Source organism: Chlorocebus sabaeus, chromosome 21 (assembly GCF_047675955.1).
Source record: "Chlorocebus sabaeus isolate Y175 chromosome 21, mChlSab1.0.hap1, whole genome shotgun sequence".
Lineage (NCBI taxonomy): Eukaryota > Metazoa > Chordata > Mammalia > Primates > Cercopithecidae > Chlorocebus > Chlorocebus sabaeus.
The window spans coordinates 62585609-62612735 of record NC_132924.1 but is presented as its reverse complement, the minus strand read 5'-3'; the positions used below and the strand labels follow the sequence as shown (position 1 = coordinate 62612735).

Sequence of the window (27127 nt, the reverse complement as noted above, 5' to 3'; positions counted from 1 at the left end):
ACTCCAGTCGGCGTTCCTCGGGCCCTGGGTGCCACGATCTGTCCAGAAGCGCAGCCCCTAGCGGCGCGTCACTGCCAAGCCGGCCTCCGCACGCCTCCCTCCTGCCTCTTCCCTGGCTGTACACGATCCAGCTTGGGTAGGCGGGGAAGCAGCTGGAGCGGGACCGCAGCCGCAGCCACCCTGCAGCCGCCAGTCGGAGGTGCAGTCCGTAGGCCCTGGCCCCCGGGTGGGCCCTGGGGAGTCGGCGCCGCTCCCGGGGAGCTGCAAGGCTCGCCCCTGCCCGGCGTGGAGGGCGCGGGGGGCGCGGAGGTGAGCGGGTCGGGGAGGAGCGTGAAAGGAGGTGGTGGCGGCGGAGTTGAGGGTCAAGATGCAGTCGGCGCCACGAGCTGCATCCGTTCTCCCCGATTCCGCGCCCTCAGCGGGCGTCCGCCCTGAGCTGCGGGGTCCCTGATCTCCTGGCACCTTGAGGTGGAAAGTGAGAAGGGTGGAGAAGGGTGTCTGTTCCACTGATTCCCCCTCCTCCTCCTCTTGGTCTCCTAGAGCTAAGGGCAAGTCCTAGAGGTTGGGCCCAGGAGAAAGAAGGCCAGGAGACATTGTCCCAGGTAGGATGGGTCCCAGCAGGAAAGGACAGGCAGATTACTTTCGCCCCCTTGGTAGTCTCCCTGCTACTTTGGGTTGATGCAGGGCATTTCATGGAAGATCGTGCAGTGCTGCTTGCGAACAGGTATTTCTAGCAGTCATTTTGTTTATTTCCGAGTAATGTAATCGTGGTGTGTTTAGGCCATTTCTGTTAGAAAGTAATTGGCCTCTTCTTTGACTGTCCTAAATTATCTTTGAGCCCTGTGTTCAGCCTCAGCCAAAACTTGTTGAAAATTATGCCCTAAAAATCTTGCTCTTAAAATAGAGCAGAGAGATAAAGAGCATTTTTGTTGGGAGATTTCCATTTATTATCTCTCCCACCCCGTGGAGAAGGATTGGTGTCAGTTTTTACTCCTCGGGCAGTTAGTTTTTTAAATGGAAAGACAGTCTAGGCCATAGTTAATTGTCGCTCATCACTATAGGAGAAACAGAATTCAGACTCCTGCCCCACCCCCACCCCCAACCTCCTGACTTAGATTCTAGTCCTTTTAACAGCCCCGCTGTTTGGAACCCTTTTTGTTTTCTAAAGCACCTCTCCATCCTTCCTTTTCTCCACTTTATTATTTCTTCATTTTATTGATCTCTGTTTATTTTTTCTTTCTTTAACCCTATAATTTTTTTTACTCCGATTCTTTCTCGGTTGCTTCAAAGCTTGAGGCTATTTAATGGAAAAACAAAACAAAACAAAACACCCGTCCTAAATAATTTGCAGGATGTTTAGAAACATAAGAGTAACTGTATATGCTGCCATTGGGGTGGCTGCACTTTCTGCCTCTTAGCTAGTCACTCTGTCAGGGTATGGGGAAATGAGACAATGTTGAGAATGATAACTTGAGCAAATTTGCAGTAAGGAAATGAAAAGCTTTATCCAAGTCACTTTTTATTGTACTGGTGCTATGGAAAATGTGGTGAATGAGCATAGTTGTATTTTAATACTGAGAAAAAAAAACAGGACAGGTGAAGACAAATTTTTAAAGAAAGGATTGTAAATGAGTTAGAAAAGTGAGAAAGAGGATACACCAAAAATGCGAAAGAGTAAGACTGCAGGTGTGATAGAGGACATAGGACATCAGGAGATGTATTTATTCCTGCTGGGCCAGAAACCAGGACATTGAGGTAACTGAGACTTTAACATAACATTTAACATAACATAATATTTAACGTAATATTTAACATAACATAACATTTAACATAACATAATATCAACATTGATAAATCACCTACCCCTTCAGGGCCCACATGTCTTTTCAACAAAAAGAGAAGTCTGATCTAGAGAATTATTCACTTTTTGTCCTGAATTTTTTTGATGCATTACATAACAAAGAAGTTTTATGGCATCCTAAGTTACACTGCCAGACAATGTGGAGGCAGTGATCACGGACACGACAAACATGGTTCTTCCCTCATGCAGCTTATTGTTCAATGAGAGAAATAGTAAACAGAAAAGAAACAATTATATAAAATATTAGAAAATAAATTTAACAAGGGCTGAGTGAATTATTCTGCTATAGAGATGGAACAGTATATGAAAAGTTCCCAAGGTACATAAAGTGGTTGTTCTTTTCTCCTTCTAGAAGAGGATGCTGTGGGTGAACAATACAGATAAAGTTAGAGAGAGGAAGCGGGGGCAAACTCATTCAGGACCTTTTATGTGATAGGAAGGTGGCTGTAGTTCTAAGTACAAGGAACACTGATTTTAAGGAGAGATTTTTTATGACGATTTACATTTTAAGATGATCTTAGCTGCTGTGGAGATGGTTTGGAAAGGGTCCAAAGAGAAAGTAGGCTGACCCATTAGGAAATGTTTGCAGAGTCCAGGTGAGATGATAGAAACCTGAACTAGCCTGGTATTGGTGGAGAGGGATTTATGAAATATGTTGGAGAACAAGAGTTGGTGTAGGATTTTATGTCAAAACTGAGAGACAGCAAGGACTCAAGAATGACTCACAATTTTCTGATTGGAGCAACTAGTGGGTAATGGTGGCATTTACACATTTCCAGGCAAATGGGACCAGGTCTGGGTGGAAAAAGTTCAGGTTTGAACCTGTGAAGTTTGAGATGTCACAGAAATAGGTCATAACCATATCCCCTGGGGAGGCAAAAAAGGGAGGCTCTCCAGGACATAAGTGGATAGACTGGTCTTTGATAGGTAAAGTTGGTGATTGTTAATTTAAGGTGAAACTAATGAGCTCAGTTTTCTGGTTTTTCTCCAGCAACCTTCACCAACGTGGATACAGATACAGAGAAAATGGATAGCTAGGTTCTTCCAGGACTAGAGTTTTGCCAAGCAGATATGATGGAGAGTCAGAGAGTTGAGGATCTTTTCAAGGGAGTGACTATAAATCTAGTCTCGGTTTAAAGAGATACCAGAGCAGGCTGATGGAGAGTACAGGATATTAAGCAATTAGAGAGGTCGAGGTCAACAGATCAGATTTCTTTTGCTGTCTAGAATTATCAGTGTGGATATTTAAACTAAGATTATTGGAAGTCCTGCAGATAGTGCTTGGAGATTTCAGGAAGTGAATGACTGAGGTGGGGTAGAGGCAAAAATTCATTACCTCCAATGAATAAGTCAAGGAAATAGCCCCTGAAGTTGAATGGTTCATCCACTTGAATGATAAAGTCCAGGAAAAACACGATAGTTATTGGGGTAGAGAAGATGACCATGTGTATACTGGGAGCCAGAGTCTGCAGTCATAAGGAATAAACTAGAAGTCAGTAGAGGACAGCAGTGAGGACAGCATTAAGGACAGGGAGAGGGTATGGTGAAGTACCATGAGTGGGTGTTTGCAGGAGAGACGATGAAGAAGAGATGTTCAGATGTGGGCCCACAAAGTGAAGGTTACACCACCCCACCTCATGACCCTGGAGAGTTATGTTTTCTTGATAGCCTTTCCAAATCAGCAGGTTGTGAAATATCATCAAAACCTCTGCGGACAGCCCTTTCAGAGTTGCTGTCATCCAATAATAAATGTCCTATTTATGCGTGAAACAAATTAGGTTCTATTTTTCAAAATTAACATAGCACAACAGCTGCCATTCAGCTTCAGGAATGTTTAGGAAATCCTTCTAAACTGAAAACCTTAAGAGGCTGTCTAGCTGAGTGTAACTGAATTCCCTATCATAATAATACATTCTCAAGTATTAAATGTGTACAGCAAGTCAAATGCCCATTCAAGAAAACTATGTCCTTGGCACACACTTTTAGATTGAGCTCCCGAAGTTGAAGTGTTAAATATAGGGTGGTGATATTACCATTATCACACAGCTTCAAGACTTATTTAGTGTTGGAAACTACCACCAGAGTCAAGTATAACCTATTTGTTTGCCATTTAACAAAGGAAATCGAGACTCAAAGGATCAAAGTGATTGCAGAAACTTAGGCCTGCTCTTTTACCCCTACACCATGAAAACACAACTTTCTATAAATGACATAGTTGTTTTTTGTTTTTGTTTGGTTTTGTTTTTGTTTTGAGGCTGAGTCTCACTCTGTTGCCAGGCTGGAGTCCAGTGGTGCGATCTCAGCTCACTGCAACCTCTGCTTCCCTGGTTCAAGCGATTCTCCTTCCTCAGCCTCCCAAGTAGCTGGGATTACAGGCACCTGCCACCACCCCTGGCTAATTTTTGTGCATTTTTAGTAAAGACGGGGTTTCATCGTGTTGGCCAGTCTGATCTCGAACTCCTAACCTCAAGTGATCCACCTGCCTTGGCCTCCCAAACTGCTGGGAGTACAGGCGTGAGCCACCACACCAAGCCTATAAATGACACAGTTTTATCAGCTATTTAATTTGGATTCCTTATGAATAACATCAAAAGAAAAGGTAGAGACACTATGGGCATCACCTGGGAGCTTGTGAGAAATGCAGAATGTCTAACCTCCCTCTAGACCTAGAGAATCTTAGTGTGCATTTTAAAAAGATCCCCAGGTGATAATATTTGCATTAAAGTTTGACAAGTGCCTTTCTAGTGAGTCATTTCCTTAGAAACACTGGTCTGCTCAGGTCAGCAGGATTGTGATGTCTGGAGAACCGGGGAGGGGATCCCCTTATAGAACAGAAAGAAGAGATATAGTCATAGAAACATTCTGAATTTTGAATATTATGAAACAACAGGAACAAAGTGTGCCGTGCAAGGAGTGACGCGTTTTAAGGAATGGCATTGCCCTTCCCAGAAAGTGGAGAGAGGAAATTGCAAAATAGTGAGTGGACCTTCTGATACTGCTCCTCTTTGAGTGGAAAAGGGGAAAGAACTGCATGCGTATTCAGCGTCCTGTATTCAAAGGTAACTGCTTGCTACTCTTTCACAATTGTAATTTTTCATTACTACAAACAACAATGTAAAAATTAACATAAGTGAAGGTCAAAAAGCCACATCTACTATCGCCAAATGATGAAAGTATTAGATTGAATTCTGAATCTTTTAGTAGAGTGATTTTCAATCTTGGTTGCATAATAAAACATCTGCTAATCTTTTTAAAAAACTGTTGTGGCTTAGGATGAACCCCAGACCAATTAAACGAAAACTGGGTGGTGGGGGTGACCTGTGATCACTGTGTTTTAAAACTCCCTGGATCATTAGAGCATGCACCTAGGGTTGAGAAACACTGCTTCAGTAGCTACATTCAGAAGCAACTCTGAGATTGCAGTTCTGCTTCTCCATGTGCCAAAACAGTGTGACTCTCCCTTGCTACCATAAGCATAGTGCCAAGCCAGGTCAGCAATATTCAGGCCACACTCACTGGCCAGTAGGGTTTTCAGAACCTTGAGGGAAGTAGGATTTATTTCTTGAAGAAGCCTGCTTACACTAACTTTTAAAACAAATTGATACATGTTACATATTTATGGGGTACACATGAGTATTTGTTATATCCGTACAATGTGTAATGATCTGGTTGGGATTTGGGGGGAATTCATCACCTTGAGTACTTATCATGTCTATGTGTTAAGAACATTTCAAGTCATCTCATCTGGCCACTTTGAAATACACAGTACATTGTTACTAACTATAGGCAACCTACTTTGCTATTGAACATTAGAACTTATTTCTTCTAACTGTACATTTGTATCCATGAACCAACATCTCTTCATCCCCTCCTCCCATCAACACATCCTTCCAGCCTCTGATATCTCTTATGCTAATCTTTACCTCCATGGGATCCACTTTTTTAGCTCCACACACGAGTGAAAACATACGATATTTGCCTTTCTGTGCCTGGGTTATTTCACTTAACATAGTGGCCTCCACTCCTATCCATGTTGCTGCAAATGACGTGATTTCATTTTTTTAAGGCTGAATAATATTTCATTGTGTATACATAACACATTTTCTTTATCCTTTTGTTGATGTACATGTAGATTGATTCCATATCTTTGCTAGTGTGACTAGTGCGCAAAGAAAAACAAAACAAAACAAAAAAAAAACAAAAAACCCTGAGGACGGGTATCTCTTTGATATACTAATTTCTTTTCCTGTGGATAATACCCAGTAGTGAGATTACTGGATTGTATGGTAGTTCTATTTTTAGTCTTTTGAGAAACAACTCCCATACTTTGTCCATAGTGGCTGTACTAATTTACATTTCCACCAACAGCGTATAAGGGTTCCCTTTTCTCTGAATCCTTGTCAGCATCTGTTGTTTTTGTCTTTTAATAATAACAGTTCTAATTGGGATAAATTGAAATCTCATTGTGGTTTTGATATGCATTTCCCTGGTGATTAGTGATGCTGAGTATTTTTTCATATACCTGTTGACCATTTCTTTGTCTTCTTCAGAAAAATGTCTATTCATGACCTTTACCCATGGTTATGGGATTATTTGTTTTTTATTGTTGAGTTTTTTAGTTCATTGTATATTCTGGATATTAGTCCCTTGTCAGATTAATCGTTTGCAAATATTTTCTCCTATTCAATAGGTTGTCTCTTCATTCTGTTGATGTTTCCTCTGCTGCACAGAAGTCTTTTAGTTTAATATAGTCCCATTTGTCTATTTTGTTGTTGTTGTTGTTGCTGTGCTTTTGAGGTCCTAGCCAAAAAATCTTTGCCTAGACCAGTGTCTTCAAATATTTCCCCAATGTTTTCTTCTTGAAATTATATAGTTTTGGGTCCTATGTTTAAGTCTTTAGTTGACCTTGAGTTGATTTTTGTATATGGCGAGGGGCAGGAGTCCAGTTTTATTCTTCTGCATACAGATATCCAGTTCTCCAAGTACCATGTATTTGAAGAGGATATCCTTTCCCCAGTGTATATTCCTGGTGCCTTTGTTGACAATCAGTTGGCTGTAAATGTGTGGATTTTTTTCTTTTTTTGTGTGAATTCTCTTAATCTGTTGCATTTATTGGTCTATGTGTCTGTTTTTATACCGGTACCATGTTTTTTCGGTTACTATTGCCTTGTAATACATTTTGAAGTCAGGTAGTGTGATGCCTTCAGCTTTGTTCTTTTTGCTTGGGATTGCTGTAGCTATTCAGGATATTTTTTGGTTCTGTGTGAATTTTAGGATTGCTTTTTCTAATTCTATGAAAAATGACATTGGTATTTTGATAGGGATTGCATTGAATCTGTATATTGCTTTTGGCAGTATGGCCATTTTAATGATATTAATTTTTCCAATCCATAAGCATGGAATGTTTTTCCATTTGTTTATATCATCTTTAATTTCTTTCTACAGTGCTTTGTAGTTTTCCTTGTAGCAAACTTTCACCTCCTTGGTTAAATATATTCCTAGTTTTTTGTTTTGTTTTGTTTTTTTGTTTTTAATAGCTATCGTAAATGGGATTGCCTTCTTGGTGTCCTTTTCAGCAAGTTCATTGCTGGTGTAGAGAAATGGTACTGATTTTTGTACGTCGATTTTGTATCCTGCAACTTTATTGAATTTATTTATCAGATCTAAGAGTTTTTCTGTGAAATCTTTAGGTGTATCTAGATCTAAGATCATATCATCAGCAAAACGGGACAGTTTGACCTTCCTGTTTTCCAATTTGGGTACCTTTTATTCTTTTTCTTTCCTGGTTGCTCTGGATAGGACTTCAAATACAATGTTGATTAGAAGTGGTGAAAGTGGCATCCTTGTCTTATTTCTGTTCATAGGGGAAAGGCTTTGAGCTTTTCCCTATTTCAAAATAATGATAGCTATCATTATTATTATATAGATCATATAAGCCCTTATTATGTTGAAGCATATTTTTTCTATGCCTAGTTTGTTGAAAGTTTTATCATGAGGGGATGCTAAGTTTTCTCAAATGCTTTTTCTGCATCTGTTGAGATGATCATATGGTTATTGTCCTTCATTCTCTTTAGGTGATGTATCACAGTTATTGATTTGCATATGTTGAACCATCCTTGTATCCCTGGGATGTGTCCCTGGAATAAATCCCCTTTGATCATGATGTGTCTTTTTAATGAGTTGTTAGATGTGATTTGCTTCTACAGACACACACACACACACTTTTTAGGAGACAGGGTCTTGCTCTGTTGCCCAGGAGGGAGTGCGGTTATGTAATCATAAATCACTGCAGCATTCAACTTCTGGGCTCAAGTGATTCTCCTGCCTCAGCTCCCGAGTAGCTAGGACTTCAGGTGTGTGCCACCACACCTAGCTAATTTTTAAATTTTTTGTAGAGATGAGGGTCTCATTATGTTGCCCAGGCTGGGCTTAAACTCCTAGCTTCAATTGATCCTCTTGCATTGGCCTCCCAAAGTGCTGAGATTACAGGCATGAGCCATCATGTCTGGCCCTTGGTTTGCTAGTATTTTATTGAGAATTTTTGTATTTGTCCTCATCAGGAATATTAGTATGTAGTTTTCTTTTTTGTTGAGGCTTGTTTGCATTTGGTATGAAGCTAATGCTGATCTCATAGCATGAGTTAGGCAGAATTCCCTCCTGTTCAATGTTTCGGAATAGTTCGAAGAGAATTGGTGTTAGGTCTGTTTTGAAAGTTTGGTAGAATTCAGCAGTGAAGCCATGTGGCCCTGGACTTTTCTTTATTGGGAGTTTTTAAATTACTGCCTCAACTTTTTTGTTATTATTCTGTCCAGGTTTTCGGTTTCTACCTGTTTCAGTCTTGGTAGGTTGTATGTGTGTAGCAATTTATCCATTTCCTCTAGGTTTTCCAGTTTGTTGGTGTGTAGTTGTTCATAATAACTTCTCACGATCTTATGTATTTCTGTGGTATCAATTGTAATGTTTCCTTTTCCATTTCTGATTTTTTATTGGAGTATTTCCTCTTTTTTCTTGGTTAGTCTAGCAAGTACTTTATCGATTTTATCTTTTCAAAAAACAAAACTTTTTGTTTCATCCATCCTTTGTGTTGTTTTTTAAGTCCCAATTTGTCTAGTTCTGCTCGGATCTTTATTATTACTTTCCTTTTACCAATATGGGGTTTGGCTTGTTTTTGCTTTTCTAGTTCCTTGAGGTACATCATTATGTTGTTTATTTGAAATTGTTATGATTTTTTGGTGTAGGTGCTATAAACTTATTGTTTGCTATAAACTTATTATTATTGCTATAAATTTATTTATTGCTATAAACTTCCATCTTAGCACCGCTTTTGCTGTATCTCATAGGTTTTGGTGTGTTGCATTTTTATTTGTATTTGTTAAGGGAAATTTTTTGATTTCTTCCTTAATTTATTCTTTGCCACCGTAGTCATTTAGAAGCATGTTGTTTAATCATTTATTTTTACAGTTTCAAAAGGTCCTCATGTTATTGACTTCTAGTTTTATTCCATTGTGATGTGAGGAAATACTTGATATGACTTTGATTTTTAAAAAATTTGTCAAGTCTTATTTTGTGTTCTAACATGGTCATTCTTAGAGAATGTCCATGTGCTGATGAGAATTAGTATTCTGTAACTGTTGTATAAAATGTTCTGTGAATGTTTGTTAGGTCCATTTGGTCTAACGTATAGTTTAAATCCAATGTTTCTTTGTTAATTTTCTGTCTAGATTATCTGTCAGGTGCTGGCAGGGGGTGTTGAAGTCCCCAACCATTGTTGTATTGGAGTCTGTCTCTCCTTTTAGATCTGATAACATTTTATTTGTATTAATATATCTGAGTAGTCTGTTGTTGAGTGTATATATGTTTAGAATTGTGATATCCTCTGGCTAGAATTGATCCATTATCATTATTTAATGACCTTCATTGTCTCTTTATACTGTTTTTGACTCAAACTCTGTTTTATTTGATATAAGTATAGTGACTTTTGGTTTCCATTTGCATGGAATATCTTTCTCCATCCCTTTGCTTTCAGTCTTATATGTGTTTTTATAGGTTAGATGGGTTTCTTGTACCCAGCATACAGTTGGGTCATGATTTTTTATCTATTGCTAGTCTATATCTTTTAAGTTGAAAATTTAATCCATTTGCATTCGAAGTTATTCAACAATGAAAACTTCCCAAGTCTAGTGAGAGATGTAGACACCCAGATACAGGTAACTTAGAGATCTCCAAAAAGATACAATACAAAAAGGTCTTCCCCACAGCACATTATAGCCATGTTGTCAAAAGTAAAAGACAAAGAGTGAATTTTAAAAACAGCAAGAGAAGAAAGACTAGTCAACTATAAAGGAACCTGCAGCAAACTAAAATTTTTACCTGTTCACATTCTGATTTACAGAAGGGTTTTGCGCTTGCTTTGTAAAATAAGCAGATAATTAATGTTGTTTTGTTTTTGTTTCTGTTTGAAAAAGTCTTGATCATCATGATTGTTAGATTTAAAGATTTTGCAATTCTTATATTTTGGGAGATGCTACGGTATATACTCAGAAGAACTCCGGGCTGGGATATAGGAAACTTGGATTCCCTTGTGTGAATCTAGCAACCTTTTTTACCCTTAGATAATGCACATGATTACCATTAACTTTTGAATGAAATGAGCATGGTTTTCATTACTTCTGGTTTCTTTAACCGCTCTTGATTCCCAACATTGCCAGTGACATCTCCAAATGGATACTGACAGTTTTTTTCCTACCCTGGTACCTCTGACTCCTGCCTGCCCTTCTGGGTGCGTGGACCACACCAAGGGAGTGGTCTGTCTTGAAAGGTGTGAAATGAAACATGTGATTGATTTAAAAATAGTAAAAGTTCTTCTTTCCCAGGATTGGTTACTCCTAGGTAACGCTGAGGAGGAATGAAATGACCAAAGAAAAAGGAATAACATACTAATTTGAGTACAACCATAATTGTTACACCTTGATACTTATAACCCCAAGAAAATACCCTTTCCTAAACTCCGTACATGCACCTGAATAACACATGTCTCAGCTGGACTGACTACCTGGGTTCAAATCCTGGCTCCCCTGTTTTCTGTCTTTATGTCCTTGGATAAATTAATTATCTTCTGCAGGTCTCAGTTTCTTCATCTACAAAGTGGGTGTGACAGTATTAGCACCTGTCTCTTAGGGTGGTTGTGGGGATTCAATCAATTAATACGTAAAAACCACAAGAGAGCTGAAATACATTATGTCCTATATAAGCATTAAGTAATATTACTATAATTATTGTCTTTCTAAAGTTTAACATACTGAAGTATTCGGAGTTACTGGATGTGACTCATTTCTAGGGTAAAAAGTTGAATTTTCCTGGTTCTAGTCATTTCACATTTCATTTAGTAAACCAACATATTTTTGAAACATTCCACCTGTGCCTGTAAAGTCCATTAAATCCTCTGAAGTGGTCCACATCTGCTATGAGCATAAAAGAAATTGTGCAATGAGGGTAGAATGGAAGAGTATTTTTCTTTCAGACCCAATTTTGACACTAATTCATGGCAACCTGATTTGTATTCTTGAGCAAATTATTCCAAATATGAACATTTCAGATGTTAGTCTCTCAACTAAAAAATAATTTGAGAGATTTTTCCAGGAAAAATAACTGCATTATAGTTTATGCAGCCAACAAATAAAACGGCGTCATGTTGAGGTCCAAAGGGCGTGGGTGGATGAGCAGAAAGAATACTCCAACGGCTGTAGGCAGGTGAAAGATGATTTTATTCAACAGCAACTCTCATCAACAACTTTCTCACACTGTCCATCCTGTTTCGGCTGCTTAGTCTGGTGGCTCCCACACACAGCTGCGGGGCCTGCTCTCCCTTGCCTTTGGAGTCAGCACCTTAACTATTTCAATTTCTCTCTCTGGGCATGGGCAAGCCAAGCTGTGTCCTGGCTCCCCCTGTCTGTCTGCAAAGACAGACAGCTCTGACTCTCTTTTTCTCTGGGCACAAGAGTGCCTGTACAGTGTCAGCAGGGCAATTATACCTTTTACAGACAATAGTGGCTTGGAGCCAAGTGATGAGTTTTCCCTATGTTATAACGATGGTGGTGAGCTTCTCTGTTATGTTTACATGGCTATGATAACAAGTGAAGTTATATGCCTGTGCTGTAAACTCACTCTGGATGCTTACCTCTGCCTGTCCTTGACCAAAGCACCGCCATGTTTCTTACAAAGGGGAAGAAAAAGATTTCATGAATATTATGTAATTTAAGACCATAAGCATATTACTAATCCCTTTTTCCATAGGTAAGCTATCTTTCTCAATGATACACTGTAAGATCTAGAGTGAATGATAGAAGTCCATGGTATTTACTCTTTTGTTATATTTTGATGCCTATTTTTCTTAAGATATTATTTAAGTGCCAGGGTTCATTGTTAGCTGATTTATCTAGCTCTCATTTAATGATAAAGTCACTAGCTACTGAAGTATAGAGGGAACTTTATAACCTCCACCTCAAATGACTCTAGACAGTTTTGGTTTAAATGGCTTTTTAAAAAATGGTTTTTCTTTCTTCTCTTGTCTTGTGATCCATCACTTAGTATCACAGTCCTCTCTGCCTCTAGCAGCATTTGTGATTTGCTGCCTCTGATCTGCTCAGAAGCTGGGTAATCATGCTTGTTACAAGTGTGTTTTTCAAAAAAGTTCTGAGTGAAAACCTCAGTCCCTTTTCTCATGTGCTCCAGTGAGGTAGGAGGCAGATCTTGACTCCAGAGGCAAGGTTCAGACACTGGACCAAACTGAGGTCAGGGCAGAAGCACCTCCCCATAAGACATGCCCACCAGTGTGCCATGTCAGTTTACTATTGCCATGGCAATGCCCAGAAGTTACCACCCCTTTCCATGGCAACAGCCCAACAACCCAGAAGTTACAACCCTCATCCTAAAAATTTCTGCATAAATCACCCCTTAATTTGCATATAAATAAACTAGGTTTAAATATGAGTGCAGAGCTGCCGCTGAACTGCTACTCTAGGCACACTGCCTACAGGGTAGGCCTACTCTGTAAGGAGCAGTACCTCTGCTGCTGCTGTAAACTGCTGCTTCAGTAAACGTTGCTGTTTAACACCACCAGCTTGTCCTTTAATTCTTTCCCAGGCAAAGCCAAGTACCCTCCTGAGCTAAACCCCAATTTGGGGACTTTCCAGTCCTGCGTCACTAGTGCCTTGCTGCTCAAAGAGGGGTCCTCAGACCAGCACTGGTATTGCTTTCATTAGAAATGCAGAATGTCGCGCCTCCCTCCAGACCTACTCAATCAGAATCTATATTTTAACGAGATTCCCAAGTGATCTGTGTGCACACTAAAATTTGAGAAGCCCCACTTTAGCACATCACCTTTGTGACAGTTAATTTTCCTATTGAGATGCTTTTTTAAAACACGAAAGATTTATATGATATGAAGCGAAACCAGAATAGTGATCCTTTTTTAGCTTACAAATTGTGTCTTACTGTGCTCTATGTTAAAGTGTGGTGAAATATTTTACCTCTAGAAATACACATTATTACAATGTCTAGAAGTGTTTTAATGTTCAGTAATAGGTAACTGATGAACATTTTATTTTCTCTCCCCTAGGATATTTTTGGTGATCTTGGAAGTGTCTGTATCATGGAATCAATCTCTATGATGGGAAGCCCTAAGAGCCTTAGTGAAACTTTTTTACCTAATGGCATAAATGGTATCAAAGATGCAAGGAAAGTCACTGTAGGTGTGATTGGAAGTGGAGATTTTGCCAAATCCTTGACGATTCGACTTATTAGATGTGGCTATCATGTGGTCATAGGAAGCAGAAATCCTAAGTTTGCTTCTGAATTTTTTCCTCATGTGGTAGATGTCACCCATCATGAAGATGCTCTCACAAAAACAAATATAATATTTGTTGCTATACATAGAGAACATTATACCTCCCTGTGGGACCTAAGACATCTGCTTGTGGGTAAAATCCTGATTGATGTGAGCAATAACATGAGGATAAACCAGTACCCAGAATCCAATGCTGAATATTTGGCGTCATTATTCCCAGATTCTTTGATTGTCAAAGGATTTAATGTTGTCTCAGCTTGGGCACTTCAGTTAGGACCTAAGGATGCCAGCCGGCAGGTATGTATTTTACATTTTTATTCTTATGTATCTGGTATTTTGTAGTTAAACAGCTAAACAAATATCAAACATTTTAAAACCAAATTCTGACACTTTCCAATGATTATCATTTGAAAATTAATTATGAGCACCTGAAGATTAATGTCCTGACCTTGTAAGGGCACATTCCCATTCCCAAAATGATGTGGAAATCTGGGAAAATAATGTGAACTTCATCCAGTTCAACTTGAGAATAAAGCAGATGGGGAGCTCGGTCAACACCATTGTGGAATGAGCTTTTATAAGTAAACACATAAAATATGTTAAAAAAAATATTTTAAATGTGCTTATGCATTATAATTAAGCATGATTATAAAACACTTTTATTGTTTTTGTCTGTAAAGACAGTTGATTCGATTCCTTAGAAAATAAGTTTAAGTATTATATCATTGTATGCTGTATATCAGAGTCATGATATCCATTTACTTTCCTGTCTTTATTTTAATGACTAGTAAAAGAACATATGCTTTTCTACAGGCTATTTCTGAATCTTTTTTTTCTTTTGCATATCCACCAAAGTTTAGCAGTAGATATAGAATAAGCAAATTAGAACCAGGACCTGTGAGACAAACCTGAATTTAATCATATATACCCATATTTTTTCCAAATTTAAATTTTTAACAGAAAAAAATGTGGAACAGTGATGAAATTCAAAATAAGCTACAAAATAGTCTAAATTTGTATTTTGTAGTGTTTGTGCCTTTATTTTGAATGTTTGGTTTATTTTTAGACTTATTATATCATATTATGTCATATTATAATTTATACAAAATTTTTTCCAAATGAGTTTTTAAAAAAATTTATGTGGAATGGTGGACATTGTCACGACTGTAATGAATTAATTTTGAATAATTTTTTCTTACTTCTGTTATAAAAGGACCTCTATTTTAAAAATTCATAAATGATTATATAATATTCATTCAAGTAGGATTTGTCCTTCATCTGGCTAATGTTATCTGAGATTAATAATCCAAAGAGTGTCATATTGTCACCATTACATAAATAGAAACATGCAAATATTTCTAGGTGGTCTATTTTAGAGTTCTTATACAAACATCTTTAGGGATATATTTAGGAATTTGTTTTCCCCAAACATTATTTGGAGACTTTATAGCAATATTTTTCTAGCCTTGAATGAGGTGGCCTACCCATTAGTAATAGCAGCTCACTACAGTAATGAACTTGGGGCTCAATAAACACTTGTTGAATTTTCAACTATATTATAGTATCTAACAGATTTCGATAGTTTGAAAGCCTACCCTTGCCTCCACCCATCACGTTATTAGAGTTTCTGTAAAAGTAATATCTTTGTCTTAGAAAAGGACAGTTGCTTTTCTATTTAAATTAACTAAGCCTTATAATTTTTTTACTTGCCAGGTATATCATCATTATTTAGAGATGAAAGAATTTAATATACTGACCAATGAAATAGTATACCTGAGATTATTATGGTTTTTCTGAGATACTTGGTGTATTGGTTTCTAAACCTAAATTTTATTTAAAATCTTATTAAATTTTATTTAAAAATACAGCATCATGACATAATTTAAAGGTTTTAATTGCAGATGGCCATCCAAAGTGCATGCCCACTTCCAGTCATGCTAAATATCTGTAAAGGGCAGTGTTTGCACTCATACTACTAGACAGAACTGCTACAGTGCTAAAACTACATATTGTTCATGACAGCAGGGAGTGCCAGCCCCACACTGTCCCCTGTGGGAATTAGAGAGGTGGAGTGGGGCAGGGGCATGACCAGCAGCTCAAAGTCCACCTAAACCCCTGGAGAGGAGGCCTTACCCGGCTGCTGCTACTGAACCATGCCTAGAAGAGTACACTTTTCTTTCCACCTGCCCCCGCCCCCACCTGGGGGATCACCTCTGACGCTCGAGGTTGCAGCTACATTTTCCTGCATTTTATTGTCCTGTTATCATAAGTGGCAAGGACTTTTTTGTTCTCATGACACGGTTTAAAACCTATTAATAATAGGTTAATACATTCATAAATGCCTTATCTCCTGAACTTTAACCATTTGCATCACTCAGGTTCATCACAGGTGATGCTCCGTAAGTGGAGCATGCGATTGATACCATGTTTATAAACAACGGTGGTAATGCTGAGTTTTTTTATTTTTCCCACAGGTTTATATATGCAGCAACAATATTCAAGCCCGACAACAGGTTATTGAACTTGCCCGCCAGTTGAATTTCATTCCCGTTGACTTGGGATCCTTATCATCAGCCAGAGAGATTGAAAATTTACCCCTACGACTCTTTACTCTCTGGAGAGGGCCAGTGGTGGTAGCTATAAGCTTGGCCACATTTTTTTTCCTTTATTCCTTTGTCAGAGATGTGATTCATCCATATGCTAGAAACCAACAGAGTGACTTTTACAAAATTCCTATTGAGATTGTGAATAAAACCTTACCTATAGTTGCCATTACTTTGCTCTCCCTGGTATACCTAGCAGGTCTCCTGGCAGCTGCTTATCAACTTTATTACGGCACCAAGTATAGGAGATTTCCGCCTTGGTTGGAAACCTGGTTGCAGTGTAGAAAACAGCTCGGATTACTAAGTTTTTTCTTCACTGTGGTCCATGTTGCCTACAGCCTCTGCTTACCAATGAGAAGGTCAGAGAGATATTTGTTTCTCAACATGGCTTATCAGCAGGTACTGAACGTGTTTGTTATTTATCTGATGCTAGTAAAATATTTTTTATTAGTATAAATTATAAAACATAAAATTTTACATGCCTTTTAATGGAAATTTGATTTTCATATACTATGGGAGGGGAAAGAATTGTTCTTTAAACAATGCTTTCGCATAAGAATTATGTGGCTAATTCAAAATTATTTCAAGTAAAGGCTGCTACCATCCTTTTCCTTACAGAATAAAAGCAGAAACGTAGAGGGTTGGGTTCTCCCCTTTTTTCAATGTTATAATTGTAATGAGTGCTTTCAGTATTCAACAATTCATTACTTTAATGTTTTATAATTGGTCGTGCTCCACAAAATGATGAGGCAACTCTCAGAAAATATATACGATAAAATTAGAACTGGTAAAAATACAAAGCAGAACAGGAAGACAAGATCAGGAGAAAAAAGTCGAATACACCTCTGCTGAGAGTGTCTACACAGCTTTTCTTTTGGCTTTGAGATTTTCAACACAATGAGAAAGGAGACCCAATTATTTACAAAGCTCTTCTTATCAAAAACCAGAAAACATAATAGTTCCACGGGTGAAGCTTTTCTAGCATTTAGCTCTCAAAAAAAAAAAAAAAAAAAAATCTTAGGGAGCACTTCATGGAAGGGGCTTGATGATGAGCTAGACTATGGTTTTCCTCCATAATTCCCAATCCACAAATGTAATGTAAGGGGTTTCCCTGAAGCTGTTTGGTATAGCATTTCTCAATGAAAGCCAAGAACATTGCACCAAAACAAATGTGTAAAAGCATGTGCGTTTTGTAAGGATCGAAGGCATCATAGTCGAAGTATGTGGCATCTAGTTCTTAAGCTTGTTTCAACAATAAAACCTAAAATAATATTTTTCTAATTAGTAGACTGATAACCTTTAAGCCATTCACTTTCTGAAACAAAAACAAAAACAAAAAACAAACAAAAAAAACACTTCTCTTAATGAGATACTAAGGCTTTTATAGTTGCTTAGTTGGCTCCCTTACCTCCTTCCAGTCATTTGCCCAGATCTCACCTTTTCAGTGAGTCCTATGCTGGATACCATTTTAAATGCTGCTGCCTCCGCCCCAACCAGTATTCCAAATCCCGCTGACTTACCCTGCTCTACCTTTCTTTTTTTTAATAACGCTTACCATCTTCTAACACACTTGATTTCCATGTTAAAAATACATTTACCAGTGTTTGCCTTCCCCCATCAGAATGTAAGTTCATGAGAAGAGGGATCTTTGTCCATCTTTTTCACTGATACATACCCAGTGCCTAGATCTGAGCCTAGACATTGTGGACACTCAAACAGCCCATTTGTGGGATGAATGAATGAACTGGGAGAGCAGGTAGATCCAGGTTGTAGTCTCTGAGTACACTGGGTAATGCTGTTATTCTGTATTGTATAGATATCAAATAAGAAGATGGTAGGTTGAACTCTGGGGCCTCTTTCAAGATAATGGTATGATTGCCTCAGGGAACTAATGGTTAAGAAGCAGCTTTTTGTTGTTGTTAAATTTTAAGTATGTTTTGTTAACTGGAATTGAACAAAGTTAAACTGTTGTTAAGTTAGAATCTGTTTTCCATTAATAGATACTTATTTAAATAAAAATTTTCAGCTGATGGAGTCCAATACTTGATTTATACTCTAATTATATTCTGAGTGTAAATAGAACTTCTAAAGGTAGTCCCTACACAAAATACCACAAATTCAGAGTTAACTGTCTGACTTAATTATATACACATTATCAATGTAAGTAAAAGATGTTTGGAAAAATACTGCATATAAATGACACAGTCAGAGAGTTGGGAATCATATTAAATGAGGCAGTTCAAGTGGAGAAATATTTGAGCTCCATTGGCCTTTATAGCCAGGGAAATCATAGCTTTCTAGGAAGAGAAGATGAGAAGAAAGACAAAACAGAGATATATTATTCATGTGATGGAAGAAGATACTGACGTAGTTTAGAAATTCCCTGCCTGGATCCAAGTTGAACTAAGGCCAGACTGTATCCCAGATATTCAACCAAGTTTAAACCAGCTTGTAAAAGTACTTCAAAACTAAGTTTAACTCCAGTAACTTCTTTTGTGTCACCCTAGAACCAAACACTAGGCATTTTATGGTGTTGGACTCCAGAGTCCCTGTAATGATGATGTATTACAAATGTGATGGCAAAGCTTTGCCCCTTTATTCTAGCACGTATACAAGGAAAGAGAAAGTTTTGTCCTCCTTTTGTTTAATTCTCTTTTCCCCTACACCTAGAGCAGTATCATCCAGTAACCTGTTCTCTATAATGGTTTGTTAGACTGAATTAGTGCAACTTAAATATGTCTATATATGACCAGGTACTTCTTATGCCAAGAGTGAACTCTGTGCTGAATCAGTTAATGTTCTACTAAACAAAGGAAGTTCACATTTGCTTTCTTGTTAGGTTCATGCAAATATTGAAAACTCTTGGAATGAGGAAGAAGTTTGGAGAATTGAAATGTATATCTCCTTTGGCATAATGAGCCTTGGCTTACTTTCCCTCCTGGCAGTCACTTCTATCCCTTCAGTGAGCAATGCTTTAAACTGGAGAGAATTCAGTTTTATTCAGGTATGTGGGGTTTTGTTTGGTCAAGGACTGTGCAGGATAGGATTTCCTTGTTAAGAACAACTGAATTTTAAATATTTTTCTTATAAAAAGGGTGCCTTTGAGAGTGTATTTATGCATCTAGATACATTATGCTGGAAGGCAGCTTAGGACTGCTCTGGTAAGTGAAACACCAGTCAGTATATGATTGTACTGGAAGACTTTGACAGCACTGCCTTCCAGTATACTATGTTAAGAATGAAAAGGTATCTTAAAAGAGAAAAAAAATTGAAAGTGGGGAAGGATGAGCTTAGATCAAATTTAATGTTGAAAATCAATTTATTATTAGCCAAGTTAATGAAAAATTATTTTATGTTTTGAGTCATCTTGATCTGTCCAGAAAAATCTTATTAATTTGAACTCAAGTGGGAGTGTCAATCTGAATATTTTAAAGAAATGTGTGTGTATATACACACACATACAAACACAAGCAGTGGCAAACTAGGTAACTAGATTAATGGATTATAACATGCAGCCAGCCTTAAGAATTTTGTTAGTACAGGTATTTAGTGTATCAGTAGTACACTAATATGTATGGATGTCTGTAAAGGGATTTCAAACCACCATTGTATTTAATAAGTTAAACATTCACCCTCTCCAATAATATCTAAATAATAAGGTTGCATATTTTAAAAATACATAACTGAAACATAGACCCTTCTTGTATTTTTACAAAATCTGTACCGGTTGTATCCAAATGGTTTACAGCACAGTAGACAAATTCATGTCCTTTGGTGGTACACTTAAGTTTTGTTTCGTTTCATTGCTTATTTGCTTGGTTTTTTTTAAGGTCATGTAAAAATCTCATTCAAAGCAGGGCCATAATGCTTATCGGAATTTATTTTTCCTTTTCAAAGAAAAGGGAGAGTACTTTCCCAACAGCTAGTTTAAACATACCTGAAAAGAAATAGAAGGTTCTAGACAGATGCAAATTATCATTATAAATTTAGATGAGTAATTGCAAATATTTTGCCTGCTGGAGGGTTGATATTTTCTCAGTAAAGTTAGACATTACATCATTATACGGATATAATATTACTTTTATATAACAGACTATTTTTCAAAGTAAGCAGTCTTAAACATAATAATTTAGCAAACTAAAGAATGGTGATCTTTTAGAATTTAACCTGTAAAGTGCCTAACTGAAGTATTCTTATTAGACTCTGTATTTGAATTATTGTTTATATTAATACTGCAGGATTTTTCATACTTGCCTGTTAACCAGTGTGTATATGTGTGTGTGTGCCCATGAGGATGCTCATTTAATTTTAATTTAATTTAATTAATTTTAATAATTTTAAATGAGTTTATTTAATTTTATCATATATCTGTTTATGTATTAACAGGTATGGGTCACCTAACAATGGGGAACATTCTGAGCAATGAGGCAATTTTGTCACGTGAACATCATAGAGCATATTTATACAAACCGTGACCTATTGCTCCCAGGCTACAAACCTGTACAGCATGTTACTGTACTGAATACTATATGCACTTGTAACACAATGGTAAATATTTGTGTACCTAAACATATCTAAACATAGAAAAGGTACAGTAAAAATAGGGTATATAATCTTGTGGGACCACCGTTGTATATGCAGTCCATAGTTGACCAAAATGCCCTTATGTGGCACATGACTGTATTTATGTGTATGTGTACACACACACACACACACATATATACACACACACATATTTCTTTAATACACAACTGGTGGAAATGTGAATAATTTTTATAAAGAAGAGTTTAGCAGTATGTATCAGTACCCTTAAGGAAAAGCTAGATGTTTTGACCAATAATCCTACTATTAGAAACCAGTCCTAAGAAAATAAATAAAAATATGGAAAATGGCCTAACATGACATTTATAGTTCAGGAAAATTGGAAACAGTAAATTATCAACAAAAAGGAATGATTGAATAAATTATGCACATCCATTCAATAGAATATTATACAGTATTAATGTCACCTTCATACTTAATGACATGAGGAAAATGTTCTTGATAAAATAAATGAAGTAGTAAGAATATTGAAGTGTATGCAATGGCGCCTCATTTGTGTAACATAAGGTGTGCATATAAATAATACATATATATGCATATATAAAAATATTAATATTGTTTAATTCAGTAGAGGACAAAGGTTTATTTGATAATTTAAGACAAAATAGTTTTATCAAAATATAAACATGGTATATCTTGAACTTAATTTGTGGGTTTCAGTCATTTGTTTCTTATTCTTTGTTTCTTTTCCTTTCTCTCCTGGCCCAAGTCTACGCTTGGATATGTCGCTCTGCTCATAAGTACTTTCCATGTTTTAATTTATGGATGGAAACGAGCTTTTGAAGAAGAGTACTACAGATTTTATACACCACCAAACTTCGTTCTTGCTCTTGTTTTGCCCTCAGTTGTAATTCTGGGTAAGATCATTTTATTCCTTCCATGTATAAGCCGAAAGCTAAAACGAATTAAAAAAGGCTGGGAAAAGAGCCAATTTCTGGAAGAAGGTATTGGAGGAACAATTCCTCATGTCTCCCCAGAGAGGGTCACAGTAATGTGATGATAAACGGTGTTCACAGCTGCCATATAAAATTCTACTCATGCCATTATTTTTATGACTTCTACATTCAGTTACAAGTATGCTGTCAAATTATCGTGGGTTGAAACTTGTTAAATGAGATTTCAACTGAATTAGTGATAGAGTTTTCTTCAAGTTAATTTTCACAAATGTCATGTTTGCCAATATGAATTTTTCTAGTCAATATATTATTGTAATTTAGGTATGTTTTGTTTTGTTTTGTTTTGCCCAACTGTAACCCTATTGTTACTTTATATTTCATAATCAGGCAAAAATACTTACAGTTAATAATATAGATACAATTTTAAAAACAATTTGCAAACCAGCAGAATTTTAAGCTTTTAAAATAATTTAATGGATATACATTTTTTCCTGAAGATTAAGATTTTAATATTCAACTTAAAAAGTAGAAATGCATTATCATATGTTATTTTTAAGAAAGGACATATTATATTAGCATCTAGGTAAGGGTGCATGATAGCATTCCTATATTTCTCTCATAAAATAGGATTTGAAGGATGAAATTAATTATATGAAGCAATGTGATTATATGAACAGACACAAATTAAAAAGACAAATTAAACCTGAAATTATATTTAAAATATATTGGAGACATGAAATACATACTGATAATACATACCTCATGAAAGTTTTTATTCTTTATTGTGTTACAGAGCAGTTTCATTTTCATATTAATATACTGATCAGGAAGAGGATTCAGTAACATTTAGCCTCCAAAAGTGCTCTCTCTTAATACAGTACCGATCCTGGGAATTGTATAATAGTTCATACTTAGAACAAAAGTATCAAGTTTGCACACAAGTAGTCTGTCAGCTGACCTTTGTCGCACCTTAACCAGTCACCACTTGCTATGGTATGGGATTATACTGATGTTCTTTGAGGGGTTGTGATGTGCCAGGCATGGTTCTAAGTACTTTACTTGTATTATCTCATTTAATACTTAGAACAACCCCGTGAGATAAGTAGTTATTATCTTCATTTTACATATGAGGAACCAAAGGATAGAAAAGTTATTTTCCAAAGGTCATGCAGTTAATAAATGGTGGAGTGAGCATTCAAGTCCAGGTAGTCATATTCCAGAGGCCACGGTTTTAACCACTAGGCTCTAGAGCTCCCGCCGCAGCCCTATGCATTGTGTTCACAATGCCAATCTAGATGCTTCCTCTTTTGTATAAAGTCACTGACATTCTTTAGAGTGGGTTGGGTGCATCCAAAAATTGTATAAAAATATTATTATAATAAACTTATGACTGCTTGTAGGGTAATTCACAGTTACCCTATTCTTGGTTGTAACATGAGCCTGGAGACCCGTGGCAGTCCATATGCCTCCCTATGCAGTGAAGGGCCCTAGCAGTGTTAACAAATTGCTGAGATCCCATAGAGTCTTTCAAAAATCTCTGTAGACCTGGTCTTCTCCTTTTCTCTTCCTGAGAAGTTCTCCTGCCTGCATAACCATTCATTAGGTAGCAATTTACAAGCATGAAGGATATTAGGGTAAGTGGCTAATTATAAATCTACTCTAGAGACATGTAATCATACAGATTATTCATAAAATTTTTCAGTGCTGTCCTTCCACATTTAATTGCATTTTGCTCAAACCGTAGAATGTCCTACATTCCCCCCACCCCCATTTGCTATTTCTTTATTAAAATAGAAAATTATAGACAAGATACAATTATATGCATTCCTCGTCCTCAAATTATAACATTTCTAAACTTACCCACGTAAGTACTTCTGAATCCAGTTGCCAACAATAAAAAGACTTTTATTTAGTAGAGACTACCTTTCCCACCAGTGGCTCTTTTCCTACAACTGCATTGTCAGTTTGGTAATTCACTCATGATTCTCTAATGTTCTCCTCTTGGTGAATTTTATTATCTTGTACTTTCTAACTGAGCTCTCTCTTTTCTTTATTTTAATTATATTTCTCCCCACTTGATAATCACTTGTTAGTTCTTGGTAGGAATTGAGTTGGGCAATGATAACTTTTATGGGCAAATACCTAAACATTCTATTATAGTGAACTAATGAAAATAAGAGCATATTTTCAGTATTTTCTTGTTCCTTAAATTCCAGTTAACACTATGCTTAACCATTTAATGTGAAAACGAAATGACATATTCCTAAAAGTTAGATGACTATTAAAGCATATATTGTTGCATGTATGTATTAATTAGCCAATATCCTAAAAAATATCACTGTTACAGATAAATGAGGCCTTTAAAAATATGAAAAACAAACTTTTGTGAAAATGTATAAAAGATACATCTGTTGTTTCGAATGGCACTATCTTCTTTTCAGTACTACAAAAACTGAATAATTTTGAAGTTTTAGAATAAATGTAACATATTTACTATAATTCTAAATGTTTAAATGCTTTTCTAAAAATGCAAAACTATGATGTTTAGTTGCTTTATTTTAATTCTATGTGATTATTTTTCTTAATTGTTATTTTTTTATAATCATTATTTTTCTGAACCATTCTTCTGGCCTCAGAAGTAGGACTGAATTCTACTATTGCTAGATGTGAGAAAGTGGTGGTGAGAACCTCAGAGCAGTGGAGATTTGCTACCTGGTCTGTGTTTTGAGAAGTGCCCTTCAGAAAATTAAAAGAATGTAGAAAAGATACTCAGTCTTAATCCTATGCAAAAAGAAAAAAAATCAAGTAACTTTTTTCCTATGAGGAAAATAACCATGAGCTGTATCATGCTACTTAGCTTTTATGTAAATATTTCATATGTCTCCTGTATTAAGAATATTTAAAATCATATTTAAATATGAATATATTCATGCTAACATTATTTTTCAAAATATACATGGAAATTTAGCCCAGATTGTCTACATGTAAGGTTTTTATTTAAACTGTAAAATATTTAAAAGTATGAAAAAATATATTTATAGGTATTTATCAGAGATGATTATTTTGTGCTACATACAGGTTGGCTAATGAGCTCTAGTGTTAAACTACCTGATTAATTTCTTATAAAGCAGCATAACATTGGCTTGATTAAGGAATTTTACTTTCAAAAATTAATCTGATAATAGTAACTTAAAGTATATTATACTTTCATTACAATCAAATCATAGAAATTACTTGTATAAAAGGGCTACAAGAAGATACACAATTTTAAAATATTTTCATATATCTCCTATCTAATATGATAACTTAATTCTTCTAAATTACCACTTGCCATTAAGCTATTTCATAATAAATTCTGTACAGAGTTTCCCCCAAAAAAAGAGATTTATTTATGAAATATTTAAAGTTTCTAATGTGATATTTTAAATAAAGTATCATAAATGTAATAAGTAAATATTTATTTAGGAATACTGTGAACACTGAACTAATTATACCTGTGTCAGTCTATGAAATCCCTGTTTTGAAATAAGTAAACAGCCTAAAATGTGTTGAAATTATTTTGTAAATCCATGACTTAAAGCAGGATACATACATAGTATAACACACCTCACAGTGTTAAGATTTATATTATGAAATGAGATGCCCTACCTTCAATTGTTCATCAATCAGTAAAACAAATTCTGATATATATTCAGTACAAATGATTAGCCCTGAATGAAATGTAATAATTTCAGTGGAAACTCAATCTGTTTTTACCTTTAAACAGTGAATTTTACATGAATGAATGGGTTCTTCACCTTTTTTTTAGTATGAGAAAATTATACAGTGCTTAATTTTCAGAGATTCTGTCCATATGATACTAAAAATGTTTTGTTCAGCCTAACATACTGAGTTTTTTTAACTTTCTAAATTATTGAATTTCCATCGTGCATTCATCCAAAATTAAGGCAAACTGTATGGATTCTTCCAGTGGCCAGATGAGCTAAATTAAATCACAAAAGCAGATGCTTTTGTATGATCTCCAAATTGCCAACTTTAAAGAAACATTGTCTTGATATTGTCTTTAAAGATCTTTTGCAGCTTTGCAGATATTCAGACTGAGCTGGAACTGGAATTTGTCTTCCTATTGACTCCTTTAAAAGCTGCTGCCCATTACATTCCTCAGCTGTCCTTGCAGTTAGGTGTACATGTGACTGAGTGTTGGCCAGTGAGATGAAGTCTCCTCAAAGGAAGGCAGCATGTGTCCTTTTTCATCCCTTCATCTTGCTGCTGGCATTGTGGATATAACAGGAGCCCTGGCAGCTGTCCCCAGAGGATCAAGGCCACACCCAAAGAGGAAGGCAGATTAGAGACTGGAAAGACCTTGACTACTTCCCTACTTCCCCTGCTTTTTCCTGCATTTCAGCCATTGTAAATCTGGGTTTGTTACATGACGTGAAAATTAATCCTTTCTGCCCTACAGTTCTTTATCCTGATACTGTTTAACACTGTCTGAATTAACTAGACTGCAATAATTCTTTCTTTTGAAAGCTTTTAAAGGATAATGTGCAATTCACATTAAAATTGATTTTCCATTGTCAATTAGTTATACTCATTTTCTTGCCTTGATCTTTCACTAGATATTTTGTATCTGCTTGGAATATATTGTCTTCTTTTTAACTGTGTAATTGGTAATTACTAAAACTCTGTAATCTCCAAAATATTGCTATCAAATTACATGTTTTCTATCATTCTCATACTGCCTTATAAACATTTAAATAAAAAGTAATTTAATGCTTTAACTTCTGTTTTGAAATGTTGTATACACGTGGATTTTTTTCTTACTGAATAATAATTCCAGTATTTGATGGAGGCCTTCTAATAATTTTCTGAGTTATTTCTTTTCAGAAGCATCCAGAAAGCAATACACGTGATAGTTTTGGAGGGGTTTTGTTTGTTTTTACTGAAGTAGTCATTTAGAAAAACCTCCATTTACATTGATTTTATTACATTATTTCATTTTACTAGCATTCATTAAGCATCTTTAAATCAGAACACACACAATATTCAAGCTATTCTGTAAACCCCCTGGTAGCAGAAATTTTATCTTATTTACTACTAAATCTCCAGTATCTAGTATAATATGGTCTATGATGGATACTAAAGAGATTTTATAATAAATCATTACTCATTTTTATAGAAAATTATGTTTTTTATTACCCCACATCCATGCAGCCATGCCTAAAACCTTTTGCCTCTTCCTCATGCCCTTCCCATCACTGCTTCTGCCTCATGCCTTGCCCCCTGGCTAGTGGCCTAGTGCTACCCTGTTGTCCTAAAG

At 36.3% G+C, this 27127-nt stretch overlaps 1 protein-coding gene across 5 annotated transcripts; it reads left to right on the top strand.

Moving 5' to 3' along the window:
* The first annotated feature begins 4 nt into the window (after positions 1 to 4).
* Positions 5 to 26602, top strand: STEAP2 (STEAP2 metalloreductase). 5 transcript variants are annotated; one of them, XM_007982247.3, is made up of 7 exons: positions 6 to 309; positions 4752 to 4920; positions 13479 to 14003; positions 16181 to 16708; positions 19149 to 19313; positions 21621 to 21768; positions 25877 to 26602. In XM_007982247.3, exons 3-7 carry the CDS (start codon positions 13512 to 13514, stop codon positions 25906 to 25908), a joined length of 1365 nt encoding a protein of 454 aa, XP_007980438.3. In that variant the 5' UTR covers positions 6 to 309; positions 4752 to 4920; positions 13479 to 13511; the 3' UTR covers positions 25909 to 26602. The 5 variants fall into 5 exon arrangements, with proteins under 5 accessions (XP_007980439.3, XP_007980437.3, XP_007980438.3 ...); XM_007982248.3 differs by lacking the exon at positions 4752 to 4920 and having other exon boundaries at positions 5 to 309; XM_007982244.3 differs by having other exon boundaries at positions 21621 to 26602.
* Positions 26603 to 27127: the final 525 nt, after the last annotated feature.